Here is a 25004-nt window from a genome sequence, read left to right as displayed (position 1 = left end):
CGAGTCTGCCAGTATATCAGCGGACAACTTTGCTTTCTAGAGAGAGAGTTAATCAGAACTTAAGCTCTTTGATTAGTAGGGCATGGCCATAATTAGTCTGTTAATGGCCTGGGATTAATTTGAGAACTGTGTTTGTCTGTCACGTTGCACCATGATGTCAATAGTGTATGGTAAGAGTACATATAGGCGTCCAAGAGTCAAGTGATTTATTTCAGGGATCTTTTCCATTAATGATATGCCAGGCGGGTGGAGATGCACTTACAGATGGGTCGGTCAGGTGTATGACTGTGACCCAATATCAGGTGATGCCTATGATGTATACAAGCATGTGATTGTAGGGTGCTCCATGACTGGCTGCTAAGCTTGGTCACTGAATATGGGTTCATTAGCAACGCTCAGTGGTTACAATATCACATGCAACTCCTCTTTCTAACCTAATCATAGTGTATTTAACCACAAGGCTATAAAGTAAATGCATTAATCCCTCGTTTATTTGGATTATTACAGTAAGGCCATGCAAAATATTGTATATTTCCCGACATAGTTAAAAAAACACTAACTTTTTCTGTTTTGTTACTACGCAGTAGCGTGTATGCATATAAACAACACAGAATACACTGCACAGTCCTATAAACAGAATAAAACCAAACTGCACTATATATACAGTACTGTATATAAAATGTATAAAAAAATTTAACGTTGAAATTCTCTCTCTCTCTCTCTCTCTCTCTCTCTCTCTGAAAGGCAAGCGAATGCACATCAACGTGATGCGTTCGTGTATGCATACACATGCACACGCCACACCGGTACATATGCACATGCTGCTTTTATACTGAACAAGTAGCCACCATTTAGCTACCTCCACATAAAAAGTCTCATGAGCATTTCATTCAAATGTGTGCGAGTGTGCAGGGCTTTTTCAAGATGTATTACAGCAGTGCTGTTATTCATTTTGTATGGCATTCAAACATTTACGAGACATTTACACCATCAGGAACATATCGTAAACTTCTTGAGCTTCGGCTATCGTAAATCATTGGTTGAAGCCTTTGCTAAGTATGTAATGCACTATGTTTACTGATTAACACAGTTATATTTATTGCATTCCATTAAGGGATATTAATTCTATCATGTACTGTATATCGAGTTCATACTTGGAATACAAGCAACTAATTGAAACAAGGTGACGCCTGCCGAGCTCTCTAAGGCATGAAAATCAACTGGCGAGCAGGCAGGCTACTCCGAAGACTTGAGAGAGGGAGAGTGAGACACAAGCAGATAGTAGCCTACTACTCAGCTTTTAAATGAACGAACTGCTAACAAGATCCTTTTATCGAATCATGGACTTGTGTTGAAATACAATATCAGTACCCTTAGTCTTTTGTGGCATAAGGAACGGCAATACCTTTAAGCACTGTACTGAGTAGTTAAATTTACAATAGAAAAGTTCAGCTCATTTCTCGATTACTTGTAAATTGCACTTACATAAGCAATCATATTAATGTCACTCATATTAACGTCTGTCTGTTTAACAACCCCCTCTCCTCTCTCTCTCTCTCTCTCTCTCTCTCTCTCTCTCTCTCTCTCTCTCTCTCTCTCTCTCTCTCTCTCTCTCGTTGTGCATGATTATTTTATGGCAAGAACCCTTAAAATGGCAATTATATACAGTAAATAGTTTATCGGTAAACGATTGCATTGCATTATTTGATCGCGTAGGTAGAGTTGTGACGTGTTTTGGGCGAGTAAGGATTCGAGGATATTCATACGCATGCCATGTAAATGGTAATAATGAATGACCAGAGGAAAAACAGAATGGCAAGCAAATGCACAGCAAGTGCGTAGCCCTGCTGTAGTTCACCTCAGCGTGAGGCATACGCGTACATGTAAACATGAACACTTACAAGGCATATGTATACACATGCATAATACATGGTGTATCTATACACATGCACTCATACATACACAGACTGAAATTCTGAGGGGGGAGAACGTTTCCCAAGCAGACGAAGGCCCACCCAACCCTGCTGGCCCTGTAAGCGCATCCCCCCAACCCCCACCTTTACAATACTCAAATGTGATAAGTAATGTGATAAAAGAAACAAATGACATGGAAGGGACCTTGATGTTTCTAAGCCAATGATAGTCGCGGAAGCTCCCATGCAAACAAGGCCACTCCCAGCCCTACCTACTCAGCTCTCCTACCACCCCCAAAGCCCCACCAAAAAAAAAAAAATTTATCGCGTTCTAGCAGCCCAACAATGCCCCTTTCTCTGCATGCTTATGACTGTAAGTGTCACTGGCCTTTATCCGCCTGCATAGCCTTGCCAACCAAGTGGGTTTTTTAATCTTTATATATATATATATATATATATATATATATATATATATATATATATATATATATATATATATATATATATGTAATATAATATATATATATAATATATATATATAATATAACATATATATATATAATATATATAATATAACATATATATATAATATATATATAATATATAATATATATATATATATATATATATATATATATATATATATATATATATATATACATAAAACCAAATAAAAGCAAAGCACTTGGAACCCAGGACTCCTCTTGTACTTTGCTTGCTACTGAATTGAAGAATTTGCATGAATGTGCTGTACCTGAACTTCTTTCTGCATCGAGTTTAAGCAGTATATATATATATATATATATATATATATATATATATATATATATATGTGTGTGTGTGTGTGTGTGTGTGTGTGTGTGTGTGTGTGTGTGTGTGTGTGTGTGTGTGTGTGTGTGTGTGTGTAACTGAATCACGAAAATATGGAACGTGATGAATATATAAATAAAGATAAAATCCACGAAGGAAACGGAAACACTGGAGTGCTGCGAGGCCTTTCGGCACTATAATAACTTTTTGCAAGATGAACATTTTTACAAATAAAAATTATATTAAAAGATAGCTCCTATAAATGACAGATGTAGGGTGATTTTATCTTTTAGGTCATTCTTGAACATTTTTCTAATACAGGGGTCCAAATAATACATGCCAGGGGTAAGATTAAAATTACAACTGGAAGTAAGCTGATAATAAATATTTAATAGATTTCTTGTATTATTTGGACCAACTGTATTAGAAAAATGTTCAAGGATGACCTAAAAGATAAAATCACATACTTAATTACAAGGTAAAACTTTTTATTTTCTATATATCCGTATGTTTAATATATTTGTAAACAATAATAACTTTTTGCAAGATGAACATTTTTACAAATAAAAAAATTATATTAAACATACGGATATATAGAAAATATAAAGTAGCTACCTTGTAATTAAGTATGTGATTTTATCTTTTAGGTCATCCTTGAACATTTTTCTAATACAGGGGTCCAAATAATACAAGAAATCTATGGGAGACCGCTATTATCCAGCTTACTTCCAGTTGTAATTTTAATCTTACCCCTGGCATGTATTATTTGGACCCCTGTATTAGAAAAATGTTCAAGAATGACCTAAAAGATAAAATCACTGACTTAATTACAAGGTAGCTATATTTTCTATATATCCGTATGTTTAATATAATTTTTTTATTTGTAAAAATGTTCATCTTGCAAAAAGTTATTATTGTTTACAAAAAAAGAGAATTATTGTGTTGTACTAAAAATTTTTAGGTGGTCAGTCACGAACCTGTATAATCTTTTAATTGTCCTGTCCCTGCTCTTGAACGGTTGATCCTAATCCTTTGTAAAAACCTCTTAAATATTTAATCCCATTTTGGCAGTTCTACTAATTCTTCAATTGTGTTGATTCCAGGTACATATGTTTCCTTCATAATCCCCATCTGTCATTTATATGAGCTTTCTTTGTAAACATACCTTTATATTTCTTCAGTCTGCTAAGTAAAGGACTAGTGTCGAAAGGCCTCGCAGCACTCCAGTGTTTCCGTTTCCTTCGTGGATTTTATCTTTATTTATTTATTTATAATATATATATATATATATATATATATATATATATATATATATATATATATATATATATATATATATATATATATATATTACCGCTTAAACTCGATGCAGAAGGAAGTTCAGGTTATATATATATATATATATATATAATAGTATATATATATATATATGCTATATATATATATATTACCGCTTAAACTTGATGCAGAAGGAAGTTATGCAGGTTATATATATATATATATTACTGCTTAAACTCGATGCAGAAGGAAGTTCAGGTACATCACATTCATGCAAATTCTTCATCAGTAGCAGGCAGTCCTGGATTCCAATATTGTTTTGTTTAGTCACTGTTTTGGGTTTTTTGCACTGATAGTATGATTATGCTCACTCTACCCATTATCACGTCAATTTCTTCATGTATGTTTGTGGGCACTTGCTTTTGACATCTCAGATTTCAATAACATCCAAAAAAGGACTGTTTTGTTGGTCAATGTTTTGCTTTTTGTTTATCATATATAATAACAAGGTATCATCCACTAGCTTGAATTTGTTTTCTTCTGGATGCAGTCGTCCTCGAAATCTTGACTGTCTAAGAGTTCAATTACATTAAAAAAGGGACTTGGGGATGGTAAATAAAATAAGAAGGATAGAAGGCAAATTACATTAACAAGGTATTCAGTATTTAAGTAATTTGGGAAATTGGTGGTTCGTAAATGAAACAAGATAGAAATGTCCGGACACCGATATGCACCACCTCTTCAACAGTCGAATAAATGACTCCAGTTAATAAATTGCTAATGCAAGATTTGAAGAAGCTGCAACACTATTTGTTGATTTTAAACTTTTCAGAAAAGCCAGAAGCTCCCGACAATTTTGATAGCGGTTCGTTTGGTCTTGTATTTGAGAGCAGGGTCTCTTAAGGAACATGCAATGTGTTGCAGTGCAAATCGGATCTATTTTACGTGCGGTACACAGCGGCTGTTAAGTTTGTTTTTCCTAAATGAATGAAACAGGGGATGAGATGATAATACTAATGATGGCTATCATTCTTTTTCCAACAAGAAAAAATCAAGCTATGCATAAAAAACTTCTTCCAAGATAGAAACATGACTCAAGAGCACAGCATGCCTCGTGTTAATCAGTAAAAAATAATGTTTCGCTGGGAATCTCGGCAGGGTGAAGTTGCACATGGTGCAACAGGTGGCATCTTGGCAAAACATGAGGCCAAAGCAAACCACCTTTCGTAAACTCTCCCCCTAAATTTAGGACAAAACCGGCCTGTGATTGTAGAGGAACTGGTTGCCTGACTTAGTTATGGCTTCTTGGAATGGGCAATAAAATTCTCAGTTTGAAAGGAATTAGTTTTCAGACAACTTAGAATACTGCCTACGGTTTAGTGGGCTTCTTGACATTTTAGGATTCAGATCCGACAGAATGGTTTGTAACAGTTTGTTGGTGCGTGGTTTGTTTGTCATTAATTTCTCTCGCTATACAAATGATTTGATAACCAGATGTTTTCAAATTGTTATAACGCTTACTTTTTAGACTATAGTTCATTAGAATCATTATTGCTCGTTTCTTTCTGTTCAGAAGAAAACTATCATGAAAACTCATTATATAATGAGTGTGTGGGTTCGTGCGTGTGTTTATGCTTGTTTTTATAGGTGTCATTACTGCAAATTGAGGAAAACCAAAGATTACAAAAACACCCTTTCGCCCATCAGTTTGATATCCCAGCAACAAACAAAAACTCAACCTAAAGTTCTGTTGAACATTCAAGCATCTGATGTTAACTGCCCACCATTACGTCTCTTCCCGAGCTCTTGGTGAAACACTGATGTACTGTGCACAATTTTTGAGATGAATAGCTAATAACTGATTAAAACTGGTTCCTTACTTACGTTTTGATCTGAAACCTCTTATAAAGGTTATGTGAACTTTTTCTATAGCATCTGTAGTCTTTGTAGTTGCAATATAAATAACAAATATTCATCTTGAGGCTAAGTAGGTAGGGATTTTGGTCAGTGAGTAAAGCACTTTTAGGGATGACCATTTTATATTTATATGAAATGAATAGGCAGTAACTGCTGTCAAACCTGTCAAATTTTAGGAACTATAGTTCCATATATCTGCCATTTTGTGAAAATGGGCTTGTTTTCAAGACTGAAACCTCGCCGACAAATAAAAGCTACCACGCGAACAAAGCCCTGAGAAACCAAGAAGTCACTCAATAGGGCAGGCCAGAAAGAGCGACAGAAAATGTTGGTCGTCCCCCAGGGACGATGAGGTCAGTGTCAACCGCTATTAACATCACTCTGTAGAATCCTGGACATGAGTGAAACAGGAAGTGAAACGTTTCAAGTAATACGTGACATTCTCGTGTTACGTTACGCGTCCCTTACGACAGTGAGGCCGCGTGAGTGAGTGAATATTTTGGTTCGCACCTGCCCCTCACCTTCATTGCAGATCTACGGGCTAAAATACTCATCTGAACACTACTAGACGGCCAAAATAGTCGGGTTTAACGCCGAAACTCTGCCGTCATTAGCTATCGATAACTATTCTGACACTTGGCTTCACCATTACATCTGTGGTCTGATGCAAATGTCTCTCCAAAACTTTTTAGAATGAAATCAGTACATGTTATACAGATCATTCGATGCCAACGTCCATTCCTTCTGGCTAAGAAATATACCCGTAGCAAATGCCATCACTCTTCACTCAAACGGATGACATCTCTCTCATGCGCTTTTATTTTACACTGCTATGGAGACACTGGTTCTGAAAGCCCTGAGGAATTTTTTCTTATATCCTGTTTCTTTTTCATGCGAAATGGAAAATCATTCCAGTTGGATAGTGACTGCAACTTACCGAACAAATAATAGAAAATGTTGATGTTCACGACAGAAGATGTGGATTCGGCTGATCGTCAAGACGTCAGACAAAACTTTATTTCAGCTTCTCCTCAGAGAAGAGGTGAAGTAGAAGAAGAAGTGGTTTAGCATACTTTCTTTAAAAGTAGAAAGTCAGTGATATCTTTTCTTTGTAATCTTATAATAAACTCTCAGTCCTCTTAAAAATTGTTCATGCTGCATTTCTCATCATTGTGTTATCAATAAATGTAACAGCTGAGGCTGAGATCCGCTAGAATAAGAAGGTAAGATGTCTCGGGATAGTGACTCTAGAGAATGTCAAATAAGAATCACTACGGGAATCGAAGGTGCGCGAGTCCTGTTAACAGGTCTACTTTGTACGTGTGCATATGGTCCTTTCTCTACAGTCGGATTTCAGATTTAAATTCTTAGTGAAAAATGTAATAAGGGTTTAATTTTTAATGATTGTGGTAAGATTCGAGTACCTTGAATCAGAAATGAAAAGCTCACTATCTATCTGATGGCTAAAAGGATGGTTAATCTTGGGCTGCAAGGACACAAAATCCATCAGATTCTGGGAACTGAATATCACTGCACAATGGCTCGGTCGTCTAAGAACAGAAATTTTGAACACTTAGATACACACTCACCTAAAGCTAACGACGCCTTTCTTTTGCCATTCAAGAACAAATTATCCGGGGTCAGGCTGTACGAGTGGTCGCACCAAACGGGTTCTTGTCTTGTAACGATAAACAGCCTCGCCCTCTATCACGGAACCAAACCCAGAAGTTTCGTGAAGATTAGATGCGAGACACCGGAGGCTGTTACGGAGCTTGTCATTCATGGAGCTCGCGCTCGTCCGCCCTCGGTACAAGCATTGCAACAGGAGCATTCAGCCGTGTGTTCAGCCTCACTTCCGTATCTGGTCTAGACTAAGGAATTCAGCTTGGAAAGGTGACAAAACCACCCACTAGGGAAGAAATTGACTTTAGAATGGTGTGTTATATATAACGCAATTTCAAAGAAAATCCTAGTGTTCATAAATGTTTTCGTGGAAACTATGCGTTTGCGGTTACAAGAGACATTGCTGCGTCATCGTCTTGCCAGCTCCTTCCAACTATTCCCTATCATCAAGCTTGTCTCAATAGACGGTGAGAGGAAAATTTAATTAAAGCAAAATTATTGCACTAAATAACCCTCCGTTCCCTCTCTTTCCCCTTGATATCCCCTTTCCCTTTGCACCCAATCTCTCTCTCTCTCTCTCCAACCACCACCATCATCATATCACCAGCATCATAATACTAGGTAGTCTGTTACTTATAATTATAGTTTTACATATAGGTGAAGTGTTTCAAGTAAATGTTGAGAAAAAAGTTATAGATATACTGCAGTGCGTGCAAGTCGTTACAGTGACGCTGATTATTAAGATAAAAAGGCTAGTGCAGTGCAATGCTGGTTTAGGACTTTTGCTGAAGTAAGCGACATCGAAACAGTGATATCTTTCCGAGGGTCTGATACGCACGGAAAGTGGACATACTGTACAGTGAGTGACAGAGCGCTAAATGCTCCCAGTGAAATTGTATAATTCCTCGTTGGACGAATCGGTAGAGTTCTCGGGTAGCACTCTGCTAGGCCCGAGTTCGAGTCTCCGGCAGGCCAATGAAGAATTGGAGGAATTTATTTCTGGTGATAAAAATTCACTTCTCAGTATAATGTGGTTCGGATTCCACAATAAGCTGTAGGTTCCGTCGCTAGGCAACCAATTGGTTCTTAGCCACGTAAAATAAGTCTAATCCTTCGGGCCAGCCCTAGGAGAGCTGTTAATCAGCTCAGTGGTCTGGTTAAACTAAGGTTTACTTTTTCTAACTGTGCTATATGACAGGAAATAAAATCAAATTGATATCATAAACGCAAAAGCAGAAAATAACGATAATAACTAATCACAGTGAGGTCAATGATCTATAAACAGACGTGCCTAGTAACAGAACGATTAAAATAAATTGGAATCATACTTTTAGCTAGGCAACAGAGCCTGACTTTCATATGTCAACGTGGGAGAGTCAGCTTTGAGGGTAGTTCCACAGGGGGTACGAAAGACGTCTAGAAGGGTGGAAACTTGAAAGCACAGAAAGTAATCGAAGAAAAGGTGGTTTTGTCGTCATGTGATGACAAAACCGCCGAACCCCTAGTTTGTCTCTGCCAGTGAAGGATTTCATATGACCAAATCCCCTGAGTCAACGGGCCTCAAGACCTTGGTTGTGACATGGGTGGAAGACTGTGTAAGGAAAGTAAAGAAGACGTGGCTAATGAAATGGAAAGATGCAATCCTGACTGCAAAGTGACTTGGACTGCCATTACCGAAATGGGAAAACCAAAAAAATGAAAATGGAATCTCATGAAATGGTACACACAGCCACTGATTTTTACTTTGGGAAGTACTGTGAGTATAACGTCATTCCCTTTTCAGTGGGAGTTTTTACCATTTTGTGGGATTCCACGAAATGGACACCAACACTCATTTTAACATCAAACAGTGCTATGCATATGATCACATCAAGAAGAACGGCCCCAGGACAAGGACTTTAAGATATGTTCATATTGCATCAGCAGGGACCACAGGTACTCTGACTGCAAGATAGCTTGAGTGTGTAAACTGCAAAGGAGTCCCCCCCAGCCCTTTAAGCAGACACTAAGAAGTTGTATAAGTGGCTGGAGTAGGAAGAAAGACAGAGAAGGACGACTTGTCGGGAGGCTGCAGCCGCCCTTTTGAACAGACCCAACAGGCAAGGAACAAGGAGCCACAGATGTCACTGACTGAGATCAGTCAATGGAGTATGTACCCAGACATACAAAACATAATAATCAACACAGCCTTGATCGTGGCAAACATGAAGAAGGCAGCAATTCCTGGTCCATTCCATGCCTCAATGGAAATCTTACAACTAAAGGGCCTCTTCCAGGAGGTCATGTTTGCAAAGGAAGTATTAAAGATGTTAGGTCAGGACCAGAAAATTCATAACCCCTAGAACTAGACAATTCAAGAGCCCCAGAACCAGGCAGTTCGAGAGCCCCCAGCAACCTCCTGAAACCGAGCAAGCTGAACCACAAGAAAATAGGAAACAAAGAGAGAAGCATAATCAGTCACACCCAAAAGGCCTACAAAAATACAGGCAGCCTTGGAAGATGACTCAGACTGCAACACTGGAAACATCTAGCTACTGGTGCAATAATTACACCCAAAAAGAACAAGTAGCCCACACTGAACTTTTATGCCTGTATGGATACGGAAGTACCAAGTAGGCCACTACACAGAACGATCAGGAAAAATAAAATACACATATACCAAAGACATACGAGGAAAAGTGGACAACTGCAAAAAATATTAAAACATAGATCTTACTAGCAGCCCAGTCATCAGTGTGAAAAGGAAAAAATTCAGGCTGTTTTACACTAAGGAAATCGAAAAACATCAAAGAACCCCCAGAGTTATTCGAGAATAAGACAAGACTGGAACATTAATCATCACTCAACATAATATCCCGAGATGGACCTTTGGCAGGTGCAGAGAGCCGAATGAGTATGACAGGAACTTGGATCATGATATACTCCTGGTTAATGCTACGAGAGTCAAAGATGGTGAAACCATGAAATATATGGATCAAATGTATACAAAAGAAATAAATATAACGAGCTGCATGCAGGGATTGCAGTCAAGAGTAACCTGAACCACAGACTCAGTGGTGACTTCCACAAAGGCATCCTTGCCCATCTTCAACGGGACTGCATAGCTTCCTTCAAGAGGAGTACTTTTCCCTAGAAAGGACACGGGCAAAATTCAACAGATGAGGATGCCTGCGCACATATTAGGTGATCTGAATGCATCCCACAGGAATATGTCATAACAATGAAAATATTAATGGCATTAATATGCAGCACATTATAGATAGACGTTAGCCACATATCTGGGCTCTGGGTTCGTGACGTCACCAGGGCCTCGCACAAGAGGACCATATATGCTACTATAAAAAAAAAACTCTCTCTAGCAAGGTGCCCTAATGTCCTCAGGTCACCTATCAGTCATTTTAACTTTGGTTTTACTGAGGATGAGACTGGCCAAATTCTAGGGTGTAATCAGAAAGAGAAACTCCATCCTTGAATGGATACCCAGAAATAAAGGATAAAGACTACATAGGCAACCAACCAAAGAAATGGTTTGCTGAGTGCCGGAGCTTTAGGAAAACATATCCCAGCAACGAGCCACAGAATCCTCAGAGCGCCAATGACCAGTGATCTTCCAAAGTTACTACAATGGCAATTTGAGAACTTAGAGGCCATTGCAAGATCAGGATGGAGTCCCTACAGGTAGACAGGTAATTGCAAAACCAAATACAGACGAATCAAAAATCCTGCATGACAGACACTGGGAGGGGATTTTAAAAAAATGACATACCTGACGGCCTGCCGGCCAAAATTTGGGATAACATCAGCAGCCTGGAGAAGATGAGCCTCTACATATAAATGGCTGGCTGTGATTGTCAGTGACACCATGTATAGGAGCAGCAAGCTTTCCAACACAGGGAGAAGGATCACAGACATGGCCGAGGCTGGCTCCTAAAATAGAAAAAGATCCTTGCACCGGTCTACGAAATGTAACGGAGGAGAAAGGGAAAATAAGAAAAAATGAAGATATAAGAGCGCAAAATATTCACCCAAAACTGTGAATAGTAACAAATTTTGATATCACACATCGAATTAGACATATCATCATCATTTCATACTCACAGTCTTCACGATCATTACCATCATTAAAAAATAAAAGCAATAAATAAAAATAAAAATAAATTAATCAAAAATGAAAATCAATCAATAAATAAAAAATATATAAACAAACCATCATCAAAAACAGATTCATAACCAGCCACGTGTGGAGAGCTTTGCTCCCTCTGGACTTTCTTTCAATGAGATAACAACGGACCTGACCCTCACCCCCGTTGTCTACTTTACTTCCCAATTTCTCCGGTTTCAGCCCCATGCCACCAACTTGTCCCTAACACACATGTTCTTCTCCCCTCCCCTACCCTTCCGACAGATTCTGTATACAAGAGATGCAACTGTCTATGTGTCCATTCATACATGGCGGCCCTATAAACAGACACGAAGACGCACATTCCCCACAAGGGAGTTTTCACGAAGGAATCTCTCTCTCTCTCTCTCTCTCTCTCTCTCTCTCTCTCTCTCTCTCTCTCTCTCTCATACTAATGAACCTTGAGTGTGTCTGAGTAAAAACTAAATTTTCATAGCCGAATGGAATTATATTGAAAAAATCCTTCTTCAGAGGTACTTCTTTGTATGAAATGCTACTAAAACTACTTTTCCATGAGCTGCCTCCAGCGTCTTCTTCTTGATCCGTCGTGAAAAAAAATCTGAGCCGCTGGCGTTTATTCCGCTTTGTCCAAAAGATATCGGGATTAATGATCTGCATCCATTACAGTCGTGACGTTATAAATTCATTGACTGGGATTCTCTGTAATCATCATGATTTATCTTGTAACCGTAGGAAGGGCAGCATCTCTTCTTTGCTCAAAAAGAATATTTTTGTCTTTAAATGAAGACAAACCTTCGAGAATTTGAGTGTGGACATTAACTAAACTTACTTAACTACTGACCTGACTGTCAGTGAATGACTAAAAGTGATATCTCAGAGAAGTCAAGTTTGAAATGCAGTACCTAGTTTGGATCAGAATGAACTTCTTTTTCCTTACTTTTCTTGTCTATTCCTTTCCTTGATCCTTCCTTAAACATTCCAGGATCGCAGGGCGCTTGTTGACTTGAACCGGCAAGTCATTTTGACTGGGCAGAAGAACGTAAGAAAAACTTTGCAAAGGCCGCCATCTCTCTCAAAGAATACATTGTTGTCAAATAACTTAGTTAAAAATTGCCGGGTCTCTTGAATTTTACTTTCTTCTTTTTAAAGATGCATCCAGTGGTGTCGCTATGGGGGGGGTCCCCAATCAGATGCTTGGCCCCCCCAATTCCCGCCCCCCAGTTGAAATTCCCCTTGTGGCTGATTTTTAAATTTAAGGGCCTCCAGCGTCAGTGTTGCCACTTTGTGGGAACTGCCAAAAAATTCGTGGGAGTAGCTTCTGATTAATGAATTTACAAATATATTCAGAATTAAAGGCATGAAAATTAATAAAAAGCTTAAGAACTATAAATGAACTACGAGTCAGAAGAGAAAACTGCTTAACAGCATGTGTGTTGCCTTGAGCGCAACCGGTATACCAGAGTTCAAGGGGTAAGCATAGTCACAGTGGCAGTTAGAACTAAGATATATTGTTTTCGCCTTTCTGCTTCTTGATAATATGGCATCGATTTCTGTTTGCGTGGTGAATTTTTCTCATGTCAATAGACGGCAGCTTGAGCTAGGCTATTAGCTATGTACCATTCATGTTTCATTCAAGTAGGATAGTAGTTTAAACTCCTTTGTGTTTGCCTGTAGGCTGTAACATTAATGGTATTTGAATCCAAATTCTGTCAGTTGACGATACAGTTCCCGTTGCAGTCTTTCATTTGTGGATTGTGTTATGTCGTCTCCATACGCGTCTGACTGTAGAGGGAAGAAGTAAGCACATTATGAAACTATCTGAACCTGTTGTTGTGTTGTTTTAGATTAAGTAGCCTTGTGCTGACACGAGCTCTTGGTCATTGAGCAGCCCGTAATGAACCTGAATAATTTTGACGTTTTCACAAAACAAAAGTAAGATGTATACATAAAAACTACCTTATTATATGTAGCCCTTAAGCCTAATTGTATAAAACACAATTTATTTTGAATTTCATCGACTTTGGTTTTGATGAAAAAGCTGTCTGTCATCTGGCTCTCTATCTTACGTAAGGCTAACTTTACTTTTATGTTCATAGACACGACTCACCAAGCTAACATTTCTTGATTTTGAAGTTTTAACGTTTAACAGACGGCCTCCCAAGCTATGGTAACCAAGGCATTTTGATGTTGTATTCATGCAACTTTCTAGTCCACAGTTTACTCTTGATATATCATTGTAAATAATGACAACCATAATATGAAGATGTGTTTGACTGTATATACCGTATACAGCTTTAGTAAGTTCAGGGTTTCCATTCTGCTTATTACGAGGTCAGTTTTCAACCTATATTGTCCTACAAGGCGATTGTATGTTTCCCATGATAACTAACTTAGAGTTATCTTGAAAAGTAGGTGTGTGTATGTATGTATATATATATATATATATATATATATATATATATATATATATATATATATATACATATATATATATATATATATATATATATATATATATATATATATATGTATATATATATATATACATACATATATATATATATATATATATATATATATATATATATATATATATATATATATATATATATATATATATATATATATATATATATATATATATATATATATATATATATGTGTGTGTGTGTGTGTGTGTGTGTGTGTGTATGTATATATAATGCAATGTCCCTAATGTTTCACATAATTACAGAGCCAATTTAATAGTTGTTTAGTGAAGTTTCCTGTATAAATTTTCTGTTTTGTTTAGTAACCTGAAATTCCTGGAATTTTAGGTCTCTGCTTGCAGGCTACTGATGTTTGGATGGTAACGGTGGTGGTTTTCCAGCTTCTACTTTATTAGTATGACAGCATATGTTAGAATAGAAGAACATAGCCTAGAAAATCAACAAATGGGCGCCAGCAGAATCCGATTTATGTGATAGTCCTTCTAAGCGTCATGACTTGAATACGGGTGGGGAGAATGAAAATGAAAATATATTTTGGGAGGATGACATGCCTACTTCCGATAGTGAAGACGAAGATCTAACAGAACGTGTGAGCACTTACACCAAACCTGCAGGTACGACTGAGAAAATTACAGCCCATCGTGAAAAACTTACATTAATACCACCAGGACCAACAGATATCAGTCAAAGTAAAACAGAAAAACCCGTGCAACCAGCTCTGGCATGTTTTCCAACTCATCAAATTGGCAACAGCCTAAGGTCATTTAAGGCATCTTGGTATACAAGTCATTCCTGGCTGGAATACTCCGTAATGACAGATGTCGCATTTTGTTTTTGCTGTAGGAACTTTCCACAGCCAAATAAAGCCTCTGAAACAGCCTTTGTGTTTACTGGGTACAGACAGTGGAAGAAAGCAACAGAAAAAGATGCTGGCTTCTCACACACAACGTGAGAAAAGCGATTTTCATAGGTACTCCATGTGTACAATGCTTGGAAAGATTTTGAAGAACACATAGCTGGGGGAAACGCTACAGCTAAGTCCTTAAAGTCTGCCCATGATAAAACTGTAGCAGAAAATAGGCATTATATCAAGGAGGTGGCCAAAGTTTTATGCCTAACAGCTCGTCAAAAATTGCATAAAGGGGTCATCATGAAGGTCCTGACAGTATGAATAAGGGCAATTTTCTTGAAATAATGGAACTCATCAGTGAAAAAGACCCCATTATCAAAGCCCGTCTGTCTTCCAAGAATGCCAAATACACCCGTCTTACCATTCAGAATGAAATTATTGGAATCATGGCCGAAACCGTCCTTCATGAGATAACAGATGAGCTTTATAATCTACTTGGTTTCCTATAATGGTTGCTGAGTCAAAGGACATTAGTGGAAGAGAACAGCTATCTGTTGTTGTTAGGTATCTGTTTGATCATACCCTACATGAGGAGTTTTTGGGGTTCGTAAGACTGCATGAACTAAAAGAGTAGTATCTTAAAAACAGCATATGTGAAATGTTACTGACATATAATACTGATGCAAAGAATTGCGTTGGTCAAACATATCATGGGGCCTACGTAATGAGTGGGACAAATGCTGGTGTACAAAGACATTCATTTCCGAGAAGAGGCTGCACCAGAAGCAACTTATATTCATTGTTATAATCACCGCCTAAACTTGTTGATTGTGTATGTTTTTACGTCTGTCAAGATTGAAGACCAGTTCTCTGGATTGTTGGAATCCATATATGTGCTCATGTCATCAGCTGTGCTGCACAAGTTGTTTCTGCAAAAACAAAACAAGCTGTTTCCGGACAAACAACCCCAAAGGTTAAAAAATTGACTGACACAAGACGGGCATGTCAGTATGCAGCCTGCAAAGTAATGCTGCTGAAACTACCAGCTATTTTCCAAACTCTAGAGGAAGTAGCCAATAAGCACTCTGGCAAGCGTGCTACTGATGCAGCTGGACTCTTGAATGCAGTTAATTTCTCATTCATCATAAGCCTTGTTGTGTTTGAAAATCTGCTGCACAGAACCAAACTGCTGTCAGATATGTTGCAATCACCTACACTTGATCTAGCCGCTGCTGCTGACATGCTTGAGACTGTACATGATGAGCTGGAGCAAGAGAGAGAGGGTTCAAATTGGGATATTCTTTGGTCTAAAGCAAAAGACATGGCAAAGGAACTAGACATCCCAGTCAGATTTGCTCATAAATCAGGAAGAAAAAGACAGCAATCTTCCATGCTTGATGGCTTTCCAACAAGTACTACCCTTGGCCAGGAAGAAACACCTGACTCAAAGCATGACTTTTCTGTAAATCTGTTCTACCCAGTGCTTGACCGCTTTCTAGCAGAACTTGACTCTAGATTCAGTGAAGATAACAAACAATTACTGAGGTCTATTTCAGCACTGGATCCAAGAAGCTCCAAATTTTTTAATGCAGAGATCATTGAACCAATGGCAGTTCAGTATGGAGTTGAACTATCTGATTTAGCTGTAGAAGTACGCCAAGCCAAAAGGCTCATTCAGCGCAAGGGATCAAAGGGAGTCAAGATCACCACTCTTGTACAACTGTCTTCATTCATGTCACCTTACAAAGATGCCTTTCCTGACTTGTGTAAACTTCTGACAATAGCCATAGTTCTTCCTCCCACATCAGCTGCATGTGAACGAAGTTTTTCATCTATGAGGCTAATAAAAAATTATCTGCGCAGCACCATGGATGATTTACGATTGTCCTCACTTGCTGCCCTTGGAACCCACGTGTCAAGAGCCAAATCTATCGATATGGACAAAATTGTATCAAAATTTGCCAAGCGACATGATAATACAAAGATATTTCTCTTCTGAAAAGATATTTAATAATGTATATGTTTACAATTAAAGTTATATCATTATATATTGATCCACTTACATGCCATGGGCATATTTTTATTTGAAATGCGAAAAAATACTTTTAGTTTAATTACAGTTTCGCTATAATCTTAATGACTTTATTTTGGTCCCTGTTACCTGTACAGTTTGTAATCGTATATAGATGAGAAGTGATTTGTTTATTTTACTTTGTTATTATTTTTTTTAATACAATTGACATATGTGCTGCTGATGATATTAGTTTGGTCCAATCTAATGCTATTTACTTGAGACATGATTTTAAATATTTCAAGTTTATTTACAGTTTTGCTATATTCTTAATAACATTAGTTTGATTCTTGTTACCTTTACAACACGCATATATATATATATATATATATATATATATATATATATATATATATATATATATATATATATATATATTATATATATTATAGTTTTGAACGAAGTTGTGAGGAAAATTTACTTTACATTTGCATATAGTACGAGTTGAGAATTAATTGAACCCCATAATTTCGAATGTATGTTTACTCGTTACTAATGTTATTAGTTTGCTTTATTTACATGGGTATATACATTTGAGAATAGTATCTTTTACTAATTATAGAAATATTATATAAGTTTTATGCCATTTTCTTTGGCGCCCCCATAAAATAGCTTGCCCGGCACCCCCCCCCCTTCATGGAAGGCTAGCTACGCCACTGGAAGCATCTAGTGATGCTATTCTTGGATGGATCTGGTTGATAGTGATGGTGCTACATAAATATTGGATTCAGGGCATCAGAACGTCACTAATCAATAACATCAACCCCGTTCTTATCCACTGATGCGACCTACGAATATAAGATTTTCACCTTTGCTTACGAACCTTAGAAGAAGACGCTAGCCTTGTTTCCAGAACAATCAGATTTTGCTATGAGTGTGTGCATTCACATGTATGTACAGTACATAAATGTACATATAAGCGTAAATGTGAATGAAAGCAAAACCAAAGTATGACAAGATTGCGCACAGTCTACTTCGTTAACGTTCCGAGTCAAAAGTGTGCTGGCCATTTCAACTAAGTGAGATGTTCAAACTCTCTGCGTCGCTCTTGTCTCTCACTGCCATTCTGAGAGAGAGAGAGAGAGAGAGAGAGAGAGAGAGAGAGAGAGAGAGAGAGAGAGAGAGAAGAGAGAGAGAGAGAGAGATAAATGGATATAAATCATGGAGGTAGGCTATGTGTTCCCCCCAATACTGCATATGCTCATTTGAGGTGATAAGTTGTATGGGCAAGCGTGACATTGTTTTCAGTCAATCAAACTTGAAATGCAAAAGGTCTTAATCTTTGGAAAATGTTTAGTCAGTGTCCTAACAACATCACACAAGAAAGAGCAGGAGGTCAGCCAGTGAGCATAAATGGATATAAATCATGCTATTATGACGTCACGCATCCTCTGTCGCCCAGAAGCAGGGGTACGCTTACAAAACGCGTGAAAGTAACTATGGCAAACCATGAATTTTAGCGTTATTTTTAAAGTCATTGTTGCAAGCAATATAAACAGATTACGGTTATATATCACTTGATGATATTATGACCACTGCTATAGACTGGGGTGCTGATGAGGGAATGGATGCACCACACTGTACAAGTTGAGGTGACCAAGTGGCGCAGTCGTATGGGCAAGCGACGACAACCACTTGTTTTCGATCAAATCAAACTTGAAATGCAAAAGGTGTTATGATAAATAATAATAAAAAGATGGGAGTTATGCTGTTAAAAGCTATGCATGACATCAGGTGTTGTTTATGAATATACTTGTCCCAGATGTAGTCTGGGAACATATGTTGGATCCACCAGGCGGCTTCTCAGGGTCAGAGCCGACTCTCATAAGGGGTGAGCTATAGAACTGGATGCCGACTCTCCAATCCAGAGCTATCCTCCATAAGAAATCATGCCACCAAGTGCAAAACACAGATAAATTATGATGATTTTAAAGTTATTGGCCAGGCACAGAACCAACAGAAACTGCAGATACTTGAGTCTTTAAATATTAAACTACGGGTTCCCTCATTAACACGCAAACTACCTCAATTACATTGTTTTTGCCATAGGTCATTACTATTTGTACCTCTGATATTTTTGTTTTGTTTTTCTGTACATATTTTTCTTTTACTGTTAGTGTGGTTTTGTCGTTTGCATTGTAAGGTGAGCGTCTTCTGCTTTTTTTTATAAGTATATTACTGTCTTTGTTTGTTTCTCCATTATTGGAAAGAGAAAAAAGATTTTTCTTAAAATTAGACAATTTTTTATTCTTTTTTTTTATTTGGAGGGTTTTGTGATTTTGCTATTTTTAATGTGCTCTTGTGTAACCATATGTGTCCGTGTGTAACGTGATTTTAAGCTTTGTGTGTATGTATTTAAGTGTGCTCTTGTGTATGTAATTTTGAACAGCCTTTGTAGATTTTTAGTGACTAATGTTTTAACGTAATTCAGTTTTAGCCGTTCAGTACTTTTATTAATTTATTTCATTTTCCATAGAATTCCCTGATGATGTGATTATGAATCACGAAACGTAGAAAGCAATAAAGGAAGTGTGAATCTCCAGTCCAGAGTATGCCTGCCCTTGACTACAATTTGTATTTGTATATATATATATATATATATATATATATATATATATATATATATATATATATATATATATATATATATATATATATATGTTTGACTCCACATATTTAGGGATTTTGAGTTTGATTAAACAAATGATTTAGCTAGAGATGAAAAACTTCCGAATACAAATACAGAGATGAGATAAAAGGATGAGGAGTGACTAAAGAAAAAATTTAAGAATACTGATGGTATGCTGTCGAAACAATTCTGTAAAATATCCTGATATGGAAAACATAAATAATGAAATTGCATCTCCGACTGATTCATGCAAATTAGGAGGCAGAGTTGCATGCATCTTCTAAATTTAATCAAGTATTTCCTCGGTCAGTTGTTATGAGAGAAATTTTACTCCAGTACATGTTATCAGAAAAACATTGTTTAAAAACTCTGAAATATAGTCTGCTATAAATGCTTCTGATGGTGCAGTAAGCTTCATGTTTTTGCTAAGTTATCACACGATTTAGGATGAAATATCGAAACATTTTATCACAGAACATTAAACGGCAAGGTCAAACTTCAAGGATAAAACTCAGTAAAAAGGTCTCACAAGTAAATAAATGATGAGTGTTCCGAAAGGTAAATGTCGTAAAATAAAAACGTTCAGGATTAGCGAGAAGAAGTAGGAAGCGGGCGGCCGAGACAGTGGTTCCCCTTTCTGTGAAAATACAGAAGGAAAATTCTTGAAATCAAGACTGCTTACACAGACGGTACCACGAATACTAATGAAACTCTCCTTTTGATAAATAAAGATTGATTGTGAACAAAGTAACCAACGTAAAGAATTTGAGTTGCAATGCGAGGTAACAAGGGACCAAGTAAGGGTGCGCTCCCTGTCTTTTTCTGGGGGCACCACGAAAAGCAAACCACAGGTAATAGTCTCGTACCCATCTCGCTCTCCTCAGCCAAAAGCAGACATTGTCTACAGAGAGTCCGTATAGTGTTCTTATGTAGTCCCTGTGTATTTTCGCCATCCATGGTTTGGCGTAGTCAAAGTTCATCTGAGGTACTGTTTGATTATTCAGATGTACTGTAAGATTAGTGTGAGATTGTAGGTTTTTCAGGTCGGTGTTGTAATTTTGTCTCGGGTTAAGTGACATTTTCTTCTGCTGGATTTGTGCACTTTGTTAGTTCAGTAATTGCACTAAAACCTTTCATGAACAAAGTTATTTCCTTTGATTTGATGTTTGTTAAATTTTGAGTATTTAATTTTGTAATAAACCTTTAAAAAAAAAAAAAAAAAAACGAATCTTGCTAGACCGTCTTTAATAATTTGATGTTTGTTGGTTTTGCCCTTCAGAACAGAGTCCAACACCATCTTGTGCGTTGAAGATTAAAATTCCGACATTTGGTATTCTTGACTTTTTTGACTTTCAGCTTCAGTTGCCAGAAGGCTCATTTAGTGAACAACGAAGTAAACCGTGACCCACTCAGCAACTGACTATCGGTGGGCGTGAAGAAATGTGAAAAGCTCTATACCATGTGAGGGGTGGGTACTGTTGTGTAGTTCCCCCAGTACCCTGTCTATGTTGCCGTTTCGAGAACAAACAAAATCTTTCATTTACTATATTTTTCTGGAGCTTTAAGCAATTCAATTTCGTACAAATGCTTATTACTGAGAATATATAAAACTGTTTAGTAAGATGCTCAACGGAATTCCACTACAACTAATTTACTTACAAGTATGTCAATTATAATTCACTTAGAGGTTTTACATAATCTCTTTGTTCGAGATATTTCCAGGTCCCGTTGACTGAGATTACGTAATAATGTTAACTTTCTGCGGGAGTGTGTGGGTGTGTGTATATGCCACAGCTTTCGAGAGCTGGAGGCGATCATATAGCAGCCCATGGTTGGTGAAGCTAGGCAAGAACAAGAAGAGCAAGGCAAGAGGAATGCGAGGGAAGGCTCAAGTCTCCAGTCGTCTCACGAAGACAGAAAGACTGTGGTATTTTCAGCTCAACAAAAACATTTGAGTGTGCCTGAAGGAGGAGCCGTTCAAAGAACCAACCCTAATGCCACTACAATGAGTATAATCGACCAGAAGTTATCGATACCTCCTACGATACGTAGTTGTTCAAGTGTTGTAAATACATTTTATATTCCTATATATACTTTATGTTTAATCACAGCAGGCATAAAGCCATAGGCCACTGCTTTTCAATTAAACAAATTCAAGTGAGTTATGAGTAAATCATCTTCTCTCTCTCCCTCTCTCTCTCTCTCTCTCTCTCTCTCTCTCTCTCTCTCTCTCTCTCTCTCTCTCTCTCTCTCTCTCAGTAATACTTGAGACAGAGAGAGATTAATGAATATGGAATCCGTGACGCAGACGAGGCTTAATTTGGTAGTCTACGCATGTCTTGGTTTTTCCAGACCACGCCTAAGATAAAGGTTGAATCATTTTGATTTTTTCCTAACATCAAGTACATGGTTCAATACTCTGGCCAACAGAGCCACAATAGCTTTTTCAACATACAGGTTCAAGGTGTCGAATAGTGATGGAACCCACTAAGCAAGGGGGCAATTTTCTGAATGCACTTACAATATATTATATATATATATATATATATATATATATATATATATATATATATATATATATATATGTATATATATGTGTGTGTGTGTGTATATATATATAGTCACAAATGTCACCTTTTCCTCTAAGAATGCAATGTTGCACCAGATCAACTTGATTCACATATTCAATTGAAATACCATTGACTAACAAAGGCAGGTTGTGTGAAAACATTGTCCCTTCCTGGATTGTCTCTCATTCCTCACACCTTAGATAATCTTTTAATCCTCTTCCTTGACCTAGTGACTGCCCGAGCCTTCTTCCAGGTACTGCCTTTTGGAAACCAAAAGAGAAAGTTGAGCACATGGTTCCCATATGGCTCCCACATGGTCCGAAGATATAGAAAATGGACTGCCAATCGAGCGACGATACCACCACCTGGAATGAGGAAAGACATAATCCTTACTAGGGCATAAAAGGATGGACAATGACCCGTGCGCTCTCAGAACTTGGGTAACCAGAGAAACGCCTGGCCCCGGAATCCAGAGACTTGTGCCTTGTCTCATCTGCTCCATCAGAGCCCTCAATCTTTCCATGTGGCTGCTTTGAGCCTGAGTCTTTCTTTGTGGTGTAAGCCCCTAATTCATGCCCTCCCAGCCAGCACTGCAGATAAGGTCCCCCGTCTCTGACGTAAAGGTAAAGTACCCGAAGCCAAGTTTTGAATCAGTCACGAATCTACTGTTCTACTACTGAATTTATTTTCCTTTCTGAAGTGCGATCTTTTCACGAGACCTGATTTGTTAGTGCAGTGAGTAAATATTCAAGTTCACATATTTACCAGTGCCTAGAATCGAGTTGCTTTGGCACCTTATGTGCAACCCCCTTGATTCCCTAATTACGCTATCCATCCCTGTGTAAGCAACCAAATGCATTCTCGTTTGCAGATGAAGTTGCTAACTGTGGAATCATCTGTTCACCCCTATGCTTGTGCCATAGTTATAACCACTGGCCCTCACCCAACAGTGTCTACGAAGTGGATTTTTCCCCCATTTCTGTTATTGTGTAAACTATTGTAAATTTAGTTATTCGACAGGAATCTGTTTCACCTGTCTGGTTTTGTGAATTTCCCCATTCTTCTGATTTACTTTGTTAAATGTAAATATAAGTGACTTTAAGTGAACCCATGTGTCTATCTGAACTTTCCCTGTTGAAGTAAAGCCTTCGCCTTAGTTTTCTCATATGATGTTTACCTGAATCCACACCTGCAGTCAGAATTGAGATCCCCATGGTAAGTTCCACATTCTTCCCCAGATAAAAATCTAATATAATATATATATATATATATATATATATATATATATATATATATATATATATATATATATATATATATATATATATATATATATATATATATATTTATATAATGAGTTTTTAATTAATTACAGTAATTTATGTAGCCCCGCTCCGCCGAAGACACACGTAAACTGTCAATTGAAGCTAAAAGTTACCCCCAAAAGACAAACAATTACTTAATTGGATTACGTCGCCAGTCGGAACTACAGTAGGATTGGATAACTGGGTTATTTCTATAACAAATGAATTACATCAAACCCCTTTCATTACCCACCTAGTCTCAACAAAGAAAAATGTGCTGTGATAGCGAGGGAAATTACATAAACCACGACGTCGGACATAGTTAATTTTCCCAGCTTCAGTGAAGAATAACGCAACGATGTTCGTATACTCGCAGCTACCGTACAAAGTTAGTATTGGTAAAGGATATTTCTCTTCCAAACAATGGCAATATCAGGATCCAAGGCTTGGCTGAAATTTTACTTACACTTGACTTTCCCTAATTCCTACTTACTGCACGGGGATAGCTTATGCAATTTCACTAGGGCAATGATCATTATTCATATATTAGACTTCCTAAGAGAAATATGATTATACCAGGTTCTCTCATAAATGGTGGTTGAAGGGGGACAAAATGGAAAAGAAGTACAGAGAAAGAGTTACCAGCAATCAGCGATACTTGTCAATTCCAGACTTAGCATTTACGTAGGTTGCTTGCGCAATGCAACTGACGATCAGAATTCTCTAAGGAAGCGTATGGTCGATTCACTTAGCAAAAACAACAGACAGGAAAAAGGACAAAGGACAGAGTTGCTCGGAGCAGGGATGCGTGTTCTTTTTACGACGGTCGGTCTCTCTCTGCCAGCGTCAGGGTAGGGCTGGGCTGTTTGTCCGACACTCATCCATAATCCCCGGCAGTCTGAAAAATTGACAGAGACATCGCCGAATGCATAGGACAGGGAAAAAGGAAGCTTAAGACCACCTTCACTAGAGGTTACTTGGTGAAAACCCTCCCAGTTGGTTGAGGTCTCTAATGCTAACCTATCCCCTACTGAGGACGTTACTTTTTTTGAAAACACAGCCTACCTTCCCTCACCCGCATTCTCTTAGCTTCGACAGAGACGCTTTCCTGTCTTTGTTAGGACGATATCCCTTACTAAACTGATGCAGAGGTGGCAAACAGCAGAATATTTATAAATAAATATATATATATATATATATATATATATATATATATATATATATATATATACACACACACATATATACACATTATTAAGAGCATTCCTATGCATATGCCATCTTTATCAATAAATTCAATTTAGTATGAGTCACTGCAGGCAAATTCGCCTCTAAAACCTCTCTCACCACTGCCTTTTGGGGGAAAACCACTTTAATCCTTTCCTTCTCCAAAGTGCTGTGGGAAATCC

General features: G+C 37.7%; 2 protein-coding genes across 2 annotated transcripts in view; one reads left to right on the top strand and one right to left on the bottom strand.

The window, feature by feature from the left end:
- The window catches only part of LOC136847885 (uncharacterized), a 288188-nt gene that overhangs the window by 219795 nt on the left and 43389 nt on the right, over positions 1-25004 (bottom strand). The window lies entirely within an intron of this gene.
- On the top strand, positions 14719-17020 carry LOC136847620 (zinc finger MYM-type protein 1-like). Its single transcript, XM_067119338.1, has 2 exons — positions 14719-14948; positions 15931-17020. Exons 1-2 carry the CDS (start codon positions 14719-14721, stop codon positions 17018-17020), a joined length of 1320 nt encoding a protein of 439 aa, XP_066975439.1.

This window comes from Macrobrachium rosenbergii, chromosome 17 (assembly GCF_040412425.1).
Source record: "Macrobrachium rosenbergii isolate ZJJX-2024 chromosome 17, ASM4041242v1, whole genome shotgun sequence".
NCBI lineage: Eukaryota > Metazoa > Arthropoda > Malacostraca > Decapoda > Palaemonidae > Macrobrachium > Macrobrachium rosenbergii.
Note: the sequence above shows the minus strand (reverse complement) of the source record. Positions and strands in the feature narration are given on the sequence as shown.